This window comes from Poeciliopsis prolifica, unplaced genomic scaffold (genome assembly GCF_027474105.1).
Source record: "Poeciliopsis prolifica strain line A6 unplaced genomic scaffold, Auburn_PproV2 SCAFFOLD218, whole genome shotgun sequence".
Classification (NCBI taxonomy): domain Eukaryota; kingdom Metazoa; phylum Chordata; class Actinopteri; order Cyprinodontiformes; family Poeciliidae; genus Poeciliopsis; species Poeciliopsis prolifica.
In genome coordinates, this window is record NW_026562593.1 from 91,776 (window position 1) to 106,605 (window position 14,830).

Sequence of the window (14,830 nt, forward strand, 5' to 3'; positions counted from 1 at the left end):
AATCTTAAATATCATGTCTTTATTAGCTGTAATCAGAGATCATCATAGTAGCAAAATAAATGCAAGAAAACTGTATTCTGTGTGTAATTAATTCACATACTGTTTCTTTCTTAGTGAATTGAGTTACAGAAATAAAATAATTTCAATAATATTCCGATGTATTAAATAGGTCTGTATAAACAAGATGACACGTATAATGACCGTTTTTGCTTTTGCTTGTTGTTTTCCAGTTTGCTCTGGCACTATAACTGTGAAGGTGACTCCGAAGGTGGAGGTGGACGGCGGAACAACAGCCAAACTGCCCTGTGCATATTCTGGCACGACCTTGCCAGATGTTGTTGTTGGTTGGCACTTTGTAAGTATATTATATACCGTGTCAAAATATTTACACACAAGAAGCATTTTTACATTGAAGCTCTTAAAGTACAAAGTGCACTGTCAGAGATTCTGCAATTTTTTTTGTTTTGTTTTCTTTAAATCTTTTTTTAGGAGTCTGATAATCAAAGAGTAAGAGTGGCCTATCGTAAAAATTCTGGCGAGCGACTGAGCGACACCGGTACTCCTCTGGACGGTCGAGCCACTCTCGAAGAAGATCTCACCTTGACCATCAAGTCTGTGAAACCCTCTGATCCAAACAAATACTACTGCCAGGTCACTGCTGGAAAGGACGGGTCTGGAGAAGGCGAAACTATTCTTGAAGTGTTTGGTACGTAGACTAGTTCTCTTTAACACATCAAACTTTCCTACTGAACTTCAAAAGTAATTAATGATGAGTTTTTTGTGTCACCTTCAAAAAGGTTTCAAAATTGTGAGATTCATGTGAGTGTCCATTTGTGCTTGCCACACCTAATGCATATTGAATTGATTTGAGACATAGATACATTTACACTTAAGTCTCTGAAATAAGATGTAGTGAGATTTGTTGCAATAGTCCAGGCCTTTCAAGTACCAAAACATTTTGTTTGTGTTATAATTTTAGGCTTTCTCTGATCCCAAATTCCTTTGACAAGTTCCCCAGAGGTCAATTAACCACAATTTAATGGCACTAGGCATAATTTATGAATAGTTCAATCATATTTGTCACGTCTCATATATCTCTTCCTAATAAGAGTCAAGATTTATCACCGTCATGCAAAGGCCTGACCCTGGTGCAGAGTGAGGTTTTCTTGCCCCTCCCTTACATGTAATCTTAAGTAAGAAGCACTTACTTGTGACTTGTATTGGACTTTCAGTTATTCTTCAAAGGAAATGTATTTTATTTTTCTTTGTTTTCAAAGACTGAAAAACAAACATATGGTCATGTAGCATCTAAAAATGCAATGACTATGAATTATTCGTTTGCATGCATGTTATCACAATAACTGGACATTTCTGCTAAATAATATCTGAAATGCAAACCAGCAATTACTTTGTGAAACAGCATCAGGTATGAGATTCAAAGAGTAACTTTGTCAGTGTATAATAGTTATTAGTCAAAAATGCTATAATAGCACAACACATTGTAACATAAAAACATGATGAATTATGTAATATTGATTATTATGCTTTATGATAAAAATCACAGGCATAATATGGCAACAATGATGTAATAGCACTTATTTATTGTTTACGCTCATACCCAGGATGTATGAGAGCCAATCTAATGCCAATATCTGCATAAATCTCAAAGTAATCCTTTTATGCTTAAATGTGTAACTTTGTTTACTGCATAGCTACCAAATCTGAACACAGACAACAGAAAAGAAGTAGTAAGAGGAGCACAACAGAAATCAGAACATCAAACTTTTGCTTAAAGATCTTGGCTTTATTGTGGTGCGGTAGATGAAAAATAATTGTCTCAAAAGCCACTTTATCCAACAAAATCACTCTGTAACAGCGCAAAATTTTATTTGAATTTTAGAGAGTGAGAGAAGTCTCTACAGTTCTTGATTTCAAACAGATTTTAAACATTTCCAATCAAACTATATTTTTGTAAACAAAGGAATAGTGTGTTTTCCATTGCCTCAGGACAATGGGACAGTGGGAGACAATGCTGCATTTCTGTACTCGACACATCTGGAGAAAACATCAGCCGCTCCTCTGGCATTTTATGAAAAAGTCTTTAAGCCATCGGAATTACTTAAAAATCCTACTTTTTGAAAATTTGAATACCATAATAATTGGTTACCAACTTTTAACTTCATTTAATTTTCACTTATTTATGTTGTTTTTCTCCTTCTCTGGCCAAGTTTTCATAAATTACAATTACCCACAGAAAGCCAAATAGTTTTTTTGAAAACATTACTTTATATGTGGGAGGGAAGAGGAGATAAATCTAGTTACACTGCTATTGTCCAGAATATAAACGGTTCTCAAGGGAATTTGGAACTGTGTTACAAAAGAAAAACAACTCTCAGTTTCCCATTCCCTTGGCCTGCCAGTACTTTTGGAGAGTCCTTGAGAGGGTAGAGGTCCTTCACCATGGAGCTATGAAGGACAGAAACTCCATCAGGAGGGTTTAATCTCCAGGAGAAAAAAAAAGCCCCTTTCTCTCTAAACACAGAAACCCACCAGTGGGTCAGGTATGATGGACAAGGAGGGAATTGAAAATTATAGATCTCAGTGAATGTTTAAGAAAAAGAAATACCCATCTACTGTTTATTTTCATGCACAGTCGACAGCTGCAGGAGGAGATAAAATTACCTTGGACAAGTCAGCTTGGGAATAAAGCAGAGAAACAAATGGGAGAGCTCACACCTGTGGCTGAATGTGTGTGTTTGTGTTGAGTAGGAAGTGGGAGTTTCTCCCCCGTCTGACCCTTATCTACGCAGATGAACCCGGTCAGCAAAGAAATACTATGAGCAAGGTTATTTACTACTAGATTTAATTAACAAGGTCAGAGGGTGTGTGCTTTGAAATACAAATGTGGAAAGTCAGCGATTGTGAGTACTTGTATATCACATCTAAAACCCCCTTTCTCTTGATGAAGGGTAATGATTAATAGTTGTTTTATTTTCCATCTCAGTTGCTCCCGAGACACCAGAAATCAAAAAACCATCTGAGGCCATCTCAGTGGGGAGACTGGACAGCTCAGAGGTTTGTATTTCATTTCCTTATTTTATTTTCTCTAAAGTTTTTATATTTAGATTTTATGTATGTATGAAACCCCAGTAAAATCCCTTATTTGGCCAATTAGGCTGATTCTAATTTTAATTTTTGTTGGATTCTAAAATTTTATTTAGATGCACCCATTATTGGAAATGCTAAAACAAATTTGATCGGTGTGACTCCAGAAGCCCCAAAACAATCAAACAGCTTCATACAGTGCTGAAAATTTTCATAAAACTTTTATGTTACAAATCAATGTTGTTGTTTTTTTTTATTTTCCTGGTGAGTAAACTTATTTTTTTGTCTTTGTTTTGAGACAGTGGCCATTATTAGAGTTGATGTCACAAAATGGCTTAAAGACAACAAAAGCAATGCTTTGACATGGCCATTTTAAAGTCTAATTTAAGGCTAGAGGAAAATTTGCAGGTAGTATCATCTCACTGATATTGAAAATATCTATTTTCTTCCTACAGTAACAACTTCAACTGTAAAGAGTGTTGTCAGTGCAACACCTTAGTGATAGGGTGTGATGCACTCTCAGATTGAAAATGCGATCAGATTTCACCGCTCGGAGATAGACAAGATAAAAAACTTCCAAATCCTTTCAGCAAATAGTTTCTCTGTGCATCCCTAGTTTCTTTTCATCTGATATCACTTGTAATTTGTGTTTTCTCAATTTTGAATCAGGTCGGCACTTGCATAGCAACCAATGGATTCCCCTCTCCAAGGATCATTTGGTTCAAAGACAACCAGCCTCTTCCTGAGGTCAAAGACAAAAAAGAAAGTATGTGTCCTCTGGATGATGGAGCTTGATACTGTTTTGGCATTAATGTCATGATTAACGGTTTTACTAATTTTTGTCAGAGACCCACATGGTTCTTTCTACGGTGAAGGAGACTTCGGGTCTTTACACCATAAAGAACACACTGTACATGGAGCCCACGAAAGCTGACAAGGACTCTACGCTTCATTGTACTGTGGAGTACAGCCTGGCGGGAGAGAAGAACAAAAACATCCAGAAGAAGTCTGAACCCATGAAAATTGAACTTTACTGTGAGTGAAAATCAGTTGAATGGGGGTTTTGTTTGATGTTTTTTTAATAGACACATTTTCACCAAATTTAGATTTACTAGTTAACGTTACATGACTGCATTTGGATGGTCACAGGAATCGGAAACTTTGAACACTCATTTTGCCTCAGACAGAACATGTAAGCAGCACATAACAAAACAATTTCCAACAAAGATTATGTTGCTATATAGCAACATAATATGAGTAGGATGATAAAAAATGCTTAATTGAAAACAAAATATTCTAATTCATAACTCATTATTTTTAGCATGCCTGGTTCTCCGTGAGTTTCAGACAAAATAGCTGAAGCTCCAGTCAGAATGGAGAACAATACATTTGAAGTCTTGCCTTAGATTTTTAGATTTCAGTGTGTATGTTCACTGAACTGTTGTAAGACATAACTCTTATCGTACAGCCAGTACGATAAGAAGCATTTGTTGCTGCTTTTAGCCAAACCTCCACCCTAGTCTCAAGGCCTTTGCAATGTCTTATAGGCTGTCCTCCATCTTAGGCCTGGGCAAATGATGGACAACAGGAGTGGACGAAAATTGTCTTTTTAGTAAATTGTGTCACCTGCAAAAGCAGCCATCAACTGGTTAATTTCGAGCATGCCATGCCTTCCCTCTGCTAAGTAGGGTTTATGACTATTCTGATTCCATTTTCATTGGTTTAATCACCATGCTATTTCTATAACTGTCTGACCTCTAACCTGAGGGTTAAAAATCACATAAAAGCCTGTTCAAGTATTTGAACAGGCTTTTACTGATGATAAAAGCTGTTACAGATGATATTTATCTCAGCTCCAGTGGTTGTAGTTTTGTAATGTAATGTCATACTCATCATTTATGTGAAGTATAACTGAAACTTTAACCACTGATTGAATTTTCACCTGTTCCACATCTGCTCTTGTCATCATCCAGATCCTTTTGAAAAAATTATGTTTAAGCTTTTCAACCCTGCTGTGGTCAAAGAGGGTGATAATGTCACCCTAAAATGTGAAACTGATGGAAACCCGCAGCCTTCTTCGTTTGACTTTTCAAAAAATGTATGTAAACACATCAAGATTATCAATCTTTCACATAAAACTAACATCACATTTACCTGGCTTCATCACTCAGGTATTAAATCTGTGAATCCGTTTCCAGGGAAATGTACTTCCTGGTGTGGGCGGTTCTCTGATACTGAAGAATGTCAAGCGTACGGATTCTGGAACATACCTGTGCTCTGTATTGGACATCGACACGTATATTGAGAAGACAAACAGCACGGTCCTTAATGTCAACTGTGAGTGAGACACATACACAAATGCACATCAAAGTACAATACATAAGAAATAATTTCAACCTAACAGTGAATCATTCTTTTGAGATTTTTCTTTTCACATTTGAGTCGTGAATCCTTAAATTAAAAAGCCTTGCATGGAATTAGTGATAGTAAATTCCTTTCAGGGTTTCAAAGTCTGCTTCACTTCTTCACAGCTCATCTACTTTAATGCTATCTTCACCACAGTGTCTAATTTGATCTTATCACACACATTAAGCGTTGATAGCCTTGAAAAATTCTTAACTCTGGCTTCAGAAATGGACTAAATTAAGAGTAAGTTTAAGATTCAATACTCTGTTATGTACTGTAATTTCTGGAGTCTTATTACATGGATGTTAAATGGATGAGCAGGTTTTTTATTTTACATTTTTTTCCTTACCCGCTCTGTAACAAGCCTCTAGTTAAAAGGTGTCTCAAATCCATGTTGCTCACCATCTGTTTGTTTTTTCTTTTCTTTAGACATTGACGAGATGAGCGTCACTCCCACTGGAAATCAGATTATCGATCTGGGAAAGCAGGTTCAGTGGCAGTGTAAGACCAAGGCGTCTAAAAATCACACTGTGTTGTGGAAAAAGGTACATTAAGACTTAACCATCTTTCTTATTGGTATAAGAATCCAGCTAGACTTTTTATGACTCTGATTTTTAATAGTCAAAATAGAAAGAGGATGGTGTAAAGCTGCTGTGGGAATTAGTCCTCAGCACAGCCTTCAATACTATTTGCTTCGTGTTTTTCTTTTTATACCCTTTCACATTATTTTTCTCAGATATAATAAGCCTAAGCTGATAATACATGAAACAAGACAATAACTTTGTTAGTTTTTTTTTCACCTTACTTATATTCTTCAAAACAGAGAAAAAGTAAAAGCAAAAAAAAAAAAAAATTTAAAGCAAATTTTCATGCCCATTGACATACAATTTTGCATTTTCATTATTCAAACAAACTTATTTAAACTTCAAAGTTATTTTGGTTTCATGTTAAATAACTTACAAGGTAGTTTTTTATCTCAGATCATACTTGAGTTTTGGTCAGTACTTTAAAAACTGTTATGACCAGAGATAATTTCTCTATGTTTGCATAGAATGACATTCCACAACATATAGCCTCCGTCTTAACATTATTTAAAACGACTCATGCACATCATTTGCTACACATCATTGTTTGCGATCACCGTTCTTTTGTAAATTGGTATCTCTTTCATTGTGTTATTGTGACGTTATGTTGCATATCTTTGTGTTTTCTGTGGACAGTAATCTGGTCTAAAACAGAAATTATGCTGAGCCTTTCATTTAATCTTCCCCTGCTTAAAAATCAAGTAAATAAATAAATAGGTATCTTTAGATTTTATGTCCTTGACTCAGTCATGTCAGTTTTTTTCTCAAATCATACTAATTTTGTTCAGTAATTATTTCCTGTGACTAACTTATTAAATTAATATTAGCTCTTTCTTTCACAATTTGAAGCATTTCTATGCGTTCTATTATTATAAAACCACATACTATCATTCTTTAATGTTTTGCTATTTATCGTAGCTTCTCCTCTTATGTGTGTGGTGCTGCTGCAGCATTAGGCCTGTTTTCTAGTCTTATCATCTGTTGTTGTGTCTTGTGGGTATGGTAGAAACTGTGTTGGGAATATGTTGTTCTGAGTTCGAAGGATTCCTATGAGAAGAAGAGGCGAAGAATTGCAAACGAAAGGTTTATCACCGAGGATGATCTGTTATCACTGCACTGTCAAACAGTGTGTGTGTAGATCGCTCCCCTGCTTTCCCAGCACACCACCAAACCCTCTGTCTAGATATTCTCTGTGCTGTTCTGGTTTCAACTTTAAACAGAGGGACCATAAAGAAAGTATGAAAGGGGTGATACTGTGAATCCAAACGGTTTTATTACAGCATTTCTCTCTTCCTCAGGGCTCCACTGTGCTTTCTCAAAATGGCATTCTATCAATTGCAAGTGTTGCCTATGAGCACGCTGGAGAGTACATGTGTGTTGGTGCTGTTCCAGAAGTCCCGGGACTGACAGCTCGGACCAGTGTAAAGCTGAACGTGAGAGGTAACACACTCAGATCATTTCTTAATATTCTTCCAAATCTTGTACATCCAATCTAAAAGTAAGAGAAAAAAGTAAATTTTATTCACTCTGTCTTTAAAAACGTTTTAAGAGAAGCTGATGGACATGTACTTTCGTATTTATCTATTTATCAATATAAATAAACAAACCAGAGAGGGAGAAGAATAATCTTATTGACCTTATGCAGAGTTGGACCAGCAATTTCAGAGTTTTATTTCTTTATGTCAGCTCTTTCTTCATGACATCAGAATACAGCAATACTCACATTGTCGCACTTTATACCTCATGTCTCTCTATTCATGTGCCACACATTCCTACATTTTAACCAAACACTAAGATACGAGAACTGTTCAGCTAGAGGCTCACTATCATTGTGCATTCTTTCTTTGTTCCTTCACAAAGAAGGAACAAAGTATATTGGAGTTTGTGGTTTATAATGATGATGTCAATAAAATGTTTTTATCACATTTGGTGTTCAACAGATCTAAAAAAAACAAAAAACTATACAGTCATTTAATCAAGTTTAAATAACCGAAGTATACCCTATTGTTGGAGAATAGTAGTGAACAATGCTGATGTTTCAGTTGAAGGAAGCCTGTTGTATGTTTGACGGAAACGCTGTAGAGGAAGCGTTGCTAACTTCCTGTCATTCGTTAAATCTCAAAATTCAACAGTGTGTGCTCGGTTTGAAACATTCCTTTATTGTTTGCATTGTTCAATGATAACTTTCTCTCACCCTCCACAGGAAAACCAGAGATTGAGACCCCTGTTGTAGGGGAGGTGGCAAAAGAAGGCGATGAAGTGACTCTGAAGTGTTCGGCCAACGGTTTTCCCAAACCTCAGTTTATATGGTCAGCCTCAGGAAAGGAGGTAACCACTTAAAAAAAAAAAAACAGATGCAAAATTAATCAGCTGTTCATCCTTTGTATCTACATTCTGTTGTATCACTTAAAAATTTGAAAACAGCAGGTTTCCTGGAAGACATATGTTTCCATTTGTGTCAGAATGGAATTAAATTTTTTTTATAACATTATCACATTTTCATGTTTGATTCTTCTAAAAAAGCTCAGATAACAAAGAACTCAGTGAATATTCCCCAAGAAGCAGCAAAAACATTTGGACAGGGAGTTTGGCTTTACTAAGTATCATAAGATTAAATTTTAAAGAACATTCTGAAAAACTGGTTGATTTTAGATGAAAATAATGATGCATATTAGATCAAAGTTAGGAGAACCTTTAACTTGCTCGAGTGATGATTTGTAAGAGCATAGTGAAAATGAAGAAATCACACTTTGACAATAATTACAAAACATAACAAGCAGGACTTAGTTTTACATCAAGTCTTGATCAGAGGTTCTTAAATGTATTATAACAAATATAACTTACCCTTAAGCCACTGATATCCACAGGAAGCCCTCGAGGGCCGATGTCATTCATGTATTTGATGTTTCCCTGGCTCAGGGAAATGTACTATTAATTCAATATAAACTTAATTCAAACTTGATCTGACCAGATGAGACGGTCTGCTATATATATATATATATATATTTATTTACAAATTTTTTTGCTGACATATTAATCACACGCATTGATGTATTAAGACTTATATAATAATTATTTAGTGACCATGTTTGAAAATAAGAATAAAATGCAGAAAAACATAATAGTTGCTTTTACCATTAATACTGGCATTATTTATATCACTAAACAATTATTACATGTTTTTTAACCTGGAAATGAAATGAGGTTAAGTTTTACTTCATATCATTCCCAGATTCAGGTTTCAACAGCAGCATAAGTAGCCATTAGCACTTGTTTCTGGTTGTCTGTGTCAATTGCATCCCAGTTATTATTTACCTTCCAAATAATTAATTACAAAATTTCCTCTGAGTACATTTAAAACCAGCCCAAGTACCAACACTGGGATCATAGTTTGGGAACCTTGGGGCTTGTTAAACCAATTCATTTAAGTTTTAATAGTACATTTCCTCTCACTGCTTTCTTTCTTCCACTTTTTTTTTACCAGTCCATCACAGTGGAAGAGAACAAAGTGGTAAGCTCTCTGACCCTAAAAACCACACCTGAGATCATGAAGAGCGGTGTGAAGTGCGAGGTCTCCAACGAGTTTGGAAAAGATAGCAAGGACTTCTCTGTAGCTATCAAACGAGGTCAGTGTGAAGATTGTCTTTCCCTCTTTCAACACAAATTATTTTATAAGATAAAACTACCAAGATATTCTTACACTTACCATACATTTACTGCAATCTCAGAGAACAGAGTGTGCTTTTTCAGTAGATTACTTTTTACAGTACCACAAATTCACTGTGGATGGAAAAGTAGCAGGAAATTCTAAGCACTGCTATAAATGACTGACACTTCATTAGGGTCAGACTCTCTTATGCTATCTCGGGTTGCCACATTCCATGTAGAAAAGTAAAGAAGAAGTAACAGTTTATTTGTCGGGTTGTGAAAAATATTGTCATGACACAGACATAAACATGACATAACACCTGACATGAACATGAAAAAGTCTTTATGAATATTTCTGACTGTTGTCATAAAGTGTCACTTGGTAAAACATGACACTTTTAATACAAAGTTGAAATTATTCAAAATGTCTTTGTTATGTCAACTTTGTATTAAAAGTGTCATGATTTACCAAATGACACTTTATTTACTCAAGTTTGTATTCAAGTTAAATTGATCTGAAGCATAAGTATAAAAACAGAATATTTACTACTGAGTTAACTAAACTGCATATTCTTGCTGTTTGTTCTGCTTCTTTTCATGTGAGAGTGTCTGTAACATGTGCAAACGTTAACAGATTCTGTATTAATCCAGAACCTATGCCAGAGTGGCTTCGCAGCTTAGCTTCTTTCCTCCACTACATCACTTCTGACATTTGTGTATCTATAATCCAGCAAGGTATCACAAAGTTGGGAGTTGATTTACTAACAGTTGTCGCCACCTAATTGTAGCCGGCCATGTTGCAGCGACATAAGTCCGAATCTTTCTTCTGTTTCTTGTTCTCTCTTGCAGCAAACACAGCTGAAGGTAGAGCCTTCTCCCTCCTTCTCCTCCTCTCCTCACTTCTTCTCTCAGGACTCTTTGTTGTACAGACCCTGTAATCTAGAAACCTCCCATCCATCCATCTTCTCTTGCCCCAGCCCCTCCCATCTTTCGCAAACACACACACATGCACATTCAGAATACACATCTTCCTCTGTCGTACTGTAATCTTGTATATTTGCCCTCTTGCTACCGAACACTGTGGATATTGTATATTGTTCTTCTTCTTCTCTTGTCACCTTTGTATGATGTCTGTCCAATATTTCCTGGATGCAACTAAGATTTTCTGGCCCTTTGGGGACAATAAAGAATTTTATTCTATTCTATTCCTTCCATTCCTCTCTTTGTTTCCTGACTGTGTCTTTTAGCCACCCCTTTTTCCAACTGCACTTCTATTTTCTGCTTTTCTCCTTTTCCTGCTGCTGTATGTAGTTAGAGTAGCTTTGGCTTTTTTGTGCGAATGCTATCAGTGGTGTGTATGTGTCATTTTTGGTTGTTGCTTTGCTATGCAATGGGACTGAAAACTCTCTTTCTTTCAAAGTGCTGCTCTCTGGAAACCCTGTGCTTACGTCAGGTCTGTATGGCTAACCCTACTGACATGTCGTGTCTATGGTGTTTGTCTAGAGCTGCAAGTTACTGTGTGTGTATTAATGTCTGTTTACACACACAGGTTAATGTATTTATGTTTAGAGCAGTTCATGTTTTTGTGTATCTGTAGCCTATTTGTTTTACTATAGTTGCGAGGACAAAAGAAATGGGACATTATAAGAAGGATAAGTAACTCTTTGGTTGTACAATGTACAGCCTAAAGTTTTCTTTGACTTTTTGTCATTTAGTTTTTTACTATTTAGTCATGCAGTCAAATAATTATTTCATCTGAAATTTCCTTACTGCAAATACAGAAATATAATTAATATAATTATATTTAAAATGTTTAAATTAATTAATATAATTAATTTAAATTTTTTTCAATATTTCATGTCATTTAACAACACACTTTATTCGTATTATAATATAAAGGTTAAATAAAGTGGTATAAAATCCTGTGCATAACAAAATAAGCCTGGAAATTGTCATCCACATTTTATTGGCATACCTGACAAAGACGCACAAAGGGATTTTGTCATTTATCAAAATCTTCTGTGGTTGTAGCATGACCTCAAATTGAAAAACTTGTGCAGAATTAGCATCGGTTTTGACACTTCTAACAATTCCTTTAATATAAGCATATCAAAGTGTCTGGGAACTTATACTTAGTAATACATGCCTTATTATTTCCCTGTCGTATAAAAACAATATGACAGAAGCACATTTCTCGTATTCAGTCTTTAGAATGGGAAAGACAAGAAAACATGCCATTAGTTCAAGTCAGATTTATTCTCATAAGTCAGGAAATAAATACAAAAAAATGCAAATACCTTTCACTAAACAATATCTGCCGTGTGAACAACAATTTGCCCCTTGTGAATCAAGGCTGGACGGGGTGCAGTTTTCATCTCACAACCAAGAGGTGGGTGGAAAATATGGAAACTCTAATCTTCAAATGGGACAATTAGAGAATTGAAACAGGTGATTATCCTGCTGCATTGTCTGACACTTAAATAAAATGTTTTAGACTATATTATTTTTAATACAAAAGATTCACAGTAAATCAATCTGGATTTTGGAAAATGTTGTTTTCCAACTATATATATACACATATATATATACTTAAAAGTACATTTCCACTGCTGGAACTTTTACAAGGAATCTGCATTTCCCTTTGCTGCTTTTTTTAACCATAATTTACACTGAACCAGGACTGAATCTGTTTCAAGGAGTAGAAATTTATTTCAAAAAAGTTTCCAGAAGATAGTTGGTACTTAAGGAAGGAATCTTAAGAATAGTTGAGATTTTGATATGAGAGATTCCTAAAACTTCCTTGCTGGTTAAATTTCCTATCATGATGTTTCAGTCCTCTCCCAGTTAGATTCCTTCAAAAATCACAACCTCCAGTTCTAATTGTGTCCTTATTGAGTCTTGTAGATGTGATACGTATGCTTTAATTAATGTTTATGATTGCGGAAAACTTTCCGAGCATTGAAATAGAAGTGTAGAAAGAATGAAATATTCAATGAAATATTCAATTTATGAATATTGCAATGAATATTCAATTTATGACTTTGTTATGTACGGTTATAATGCCAGTTTATAGAGCTCCTCTTGCTTCTAAATGAGTGAATTCCTCAAAATTTGTTAAATGTGTGCCTTTTCTAAAAATTTGAAGAAACTCTTCATAAGCAATAAAGTGATCGCTATGGAAGAAAAAGTCTAGTTTTATTGCTGTATTAATCTGACTTCCCTGTTTTCAATGACATTCTTACCTAAATAGCCTGGTTTTGGATCCCACAGTGGAAATGCACATGGTTTATTGCAAGAGTAAAATAAAAGATGCTGGGAAATTATGTTTCCTTTAATAAAATGTTTTAGACTGGCAAGTTGAAAAACAGTTTACGGTCCGCTTATGATTATTGCTTTTAATTAAGACTTTTTCCAGAAATAAGTCCCTAAATTGACAACTGTCTTGTAGCTGTATTCTTTGCCATTTTTTGTTTGTTAAAAGTAACTTCATTAGTTCAGACTTTACAACAGATTTGATTCATCTCACAGCAATCCACAATTCCACTAACTTGGTTTGGTGTTAAGGGAAAGTTGTAAAAAACATTCTGAAGGTAGGACTGTCTCTACGAAAGCCCTCAGAATCTAATAAAGAGTTTAATAATGTTTCACAACCAGAAGCAGAAATTTAGCTAGAGTCTTGTGTTTAATGTGTGGTTGCCAGGCAAACAGATGAGATGCCAGAATGTCAGCACCGCAAGCCAAGAACGGTCCATCATCAAACCTCCTATAAAACTGCTCCATAAAAGAAAGCACGTTTCTTCATTTACCAGGAGAAAAATCTAAAAGCAGCTTTAATAGCCTTAAAATCCCATCAGTCAGTTAAAAAAACACGTCTGTCCTGCCATGTCATGTCTTGTCCTCAAAATTATAGTAATACAAGTGTGAGCCGATGGGTGAGTATGTTCAGTGTTGTTTTCTGGCTCTGGTCAGTTGTGTGTTTTCTCCTTGAGGAACCTGGCCCTGTGTTTGGGTCCCATCACATTTCAATCATTGCATTCAGAAGTTAGTCTAACTCCACATCCCAATCCCCACTCCTTATTATCTCCTCCCTCCCACCCATCCACCTATTAACTGTCTTCACCTGGATCCCATCAACCCCCATCCTTTCCCTTTTTAATCCTTCCCAAATCAAATCAACCCCCCCTCACCAATCCTTCCCTATCCCCCCATCAACTCACAAATCAAACACTCCCCACACTTCTTCTCTCCCCCTTCAAATCAAAAACTCCCCTCTTTTCCATCCCCACTCCCCCACCTCTTCACTTTGATCATCCCTGCCTTTCCCCCGCTCCTTTAAATCTGCTCCCCACTGACCCACCTCCCACCAACCCCACCATCCTCCTTCCCCTCCATCATTCCCTCCATTGAGGCACTGTAGCTGAGAAGCAGCAGGAAGGCTCCAGCGCTGTGGTGATTGCCGTGGTGGTCTGCGTTCTTCTTCTTCTGCTGCTGGTAGCTCTCTTCTACTGCCTGAGCAAGAAGACCACGATTTGCGGCAAGAAAGATAAGAAGGAAGCGTGAGTAGATGAAACGAAGAGACAGATGGCATAAACTCTGACAGTAATTAGCTCATGTTTTGTCTGCCTTTTGAGAAAAATAAACAGCACAGTCTTCTGTCATTGGTTAGATAAACAAGTAAACCAGTTGCATCAAATATGTCATTTCTGTAATTGTTGATTCGTACTCAGTGATTTTCCTTTTGCTTTGTATTTTCTTTTCAGGGCTACTGCACAGGTGAACAACATTGTGGTGGAGATGAAGACGGAAAAGGCCAACGAAGAGGCTGGACTCCTCAACAAAAAGATCAACACGAACAGGTTAGAACAGGCTGAAACTCCAGTTCTCTAGACTCACAGGTCTGTTATTCAGGGCCAGCTACCCACAGTGGTAAAAAGATTATAAATAAGGTATAAGATCTCTTCTTGGAAGAGCAGCAACAACAACTCTTTAAAGTATTTTGGTGCTAAGCCGTTCAGTGATTTAGAAACTAACAAAAGTATTTGAAGGTCTATTCTCTAAGGGAATAGCCAGGGTAAGGGGTTTGCTTA

The 14,830-nt window shown here is 36.1% G+C and overlaps 1 protein-coding gene across 1 annotated transcript in view; it reads left to right on the forward strand.

Moving 5' to 3' along the window:
* Positions 1-14,630, forward strand: part of LOC129357018 (basal cell adhesion molecule-like) — a 56,134-nt gene extending 41,504 nt beyond the window's left edge. The window contains exons 2-16 of the mRNA XM_055026542.1: positions 231-355; positions 490-706; positions 3,005-3,075; positions 3,775-3,871; positions 3,952-4,140; positions 5,079-5,203; positions 5,304-5,442; positions 5,941-6,056; positions 7,394-7,535; positions 8,299-8,423; positions 9,580-9,721; positions 10,593-10,607; positions 11,164-11,196; positions 14,161-14,299; positions 14,504-14,630. Of these exons, the coding sequence (XP_054882517.1) occupies positions 231-355; positions 490-706; positions 3,005-3,075; positions 3,775-3,871; positions 3,952-4,140; positions 5,079-5,203; positions 5,304-5,442; positions 5,941-6,056; positions 7,394-7,535; positions 8,299-8,423; positions 9,580-9,721; positions 10,593-10,607; positions 11,164-11,196; positions 14,161-14,299; positions 14,504-14,630 (1,802 nt within the window). The remainder of the gene's footprint in view (positions 1-230; positions 356-489; positions 707-3,004; positions 3,076-3,774; positions 3,872-3,951; positions 4,141-5,078; positions 5,204-5,303; positions 5,443-5,940; positions 6,057-7,393; positions 7,536-8,298; positions 8,424-9,579; positions 9,722-10,592; positions 10,608-11,163; positions 11,197-14,160; positions 14,300-14,503) is intronic.
* Positions 14,631-14,830: the final 200 nt, after the last annotated feature.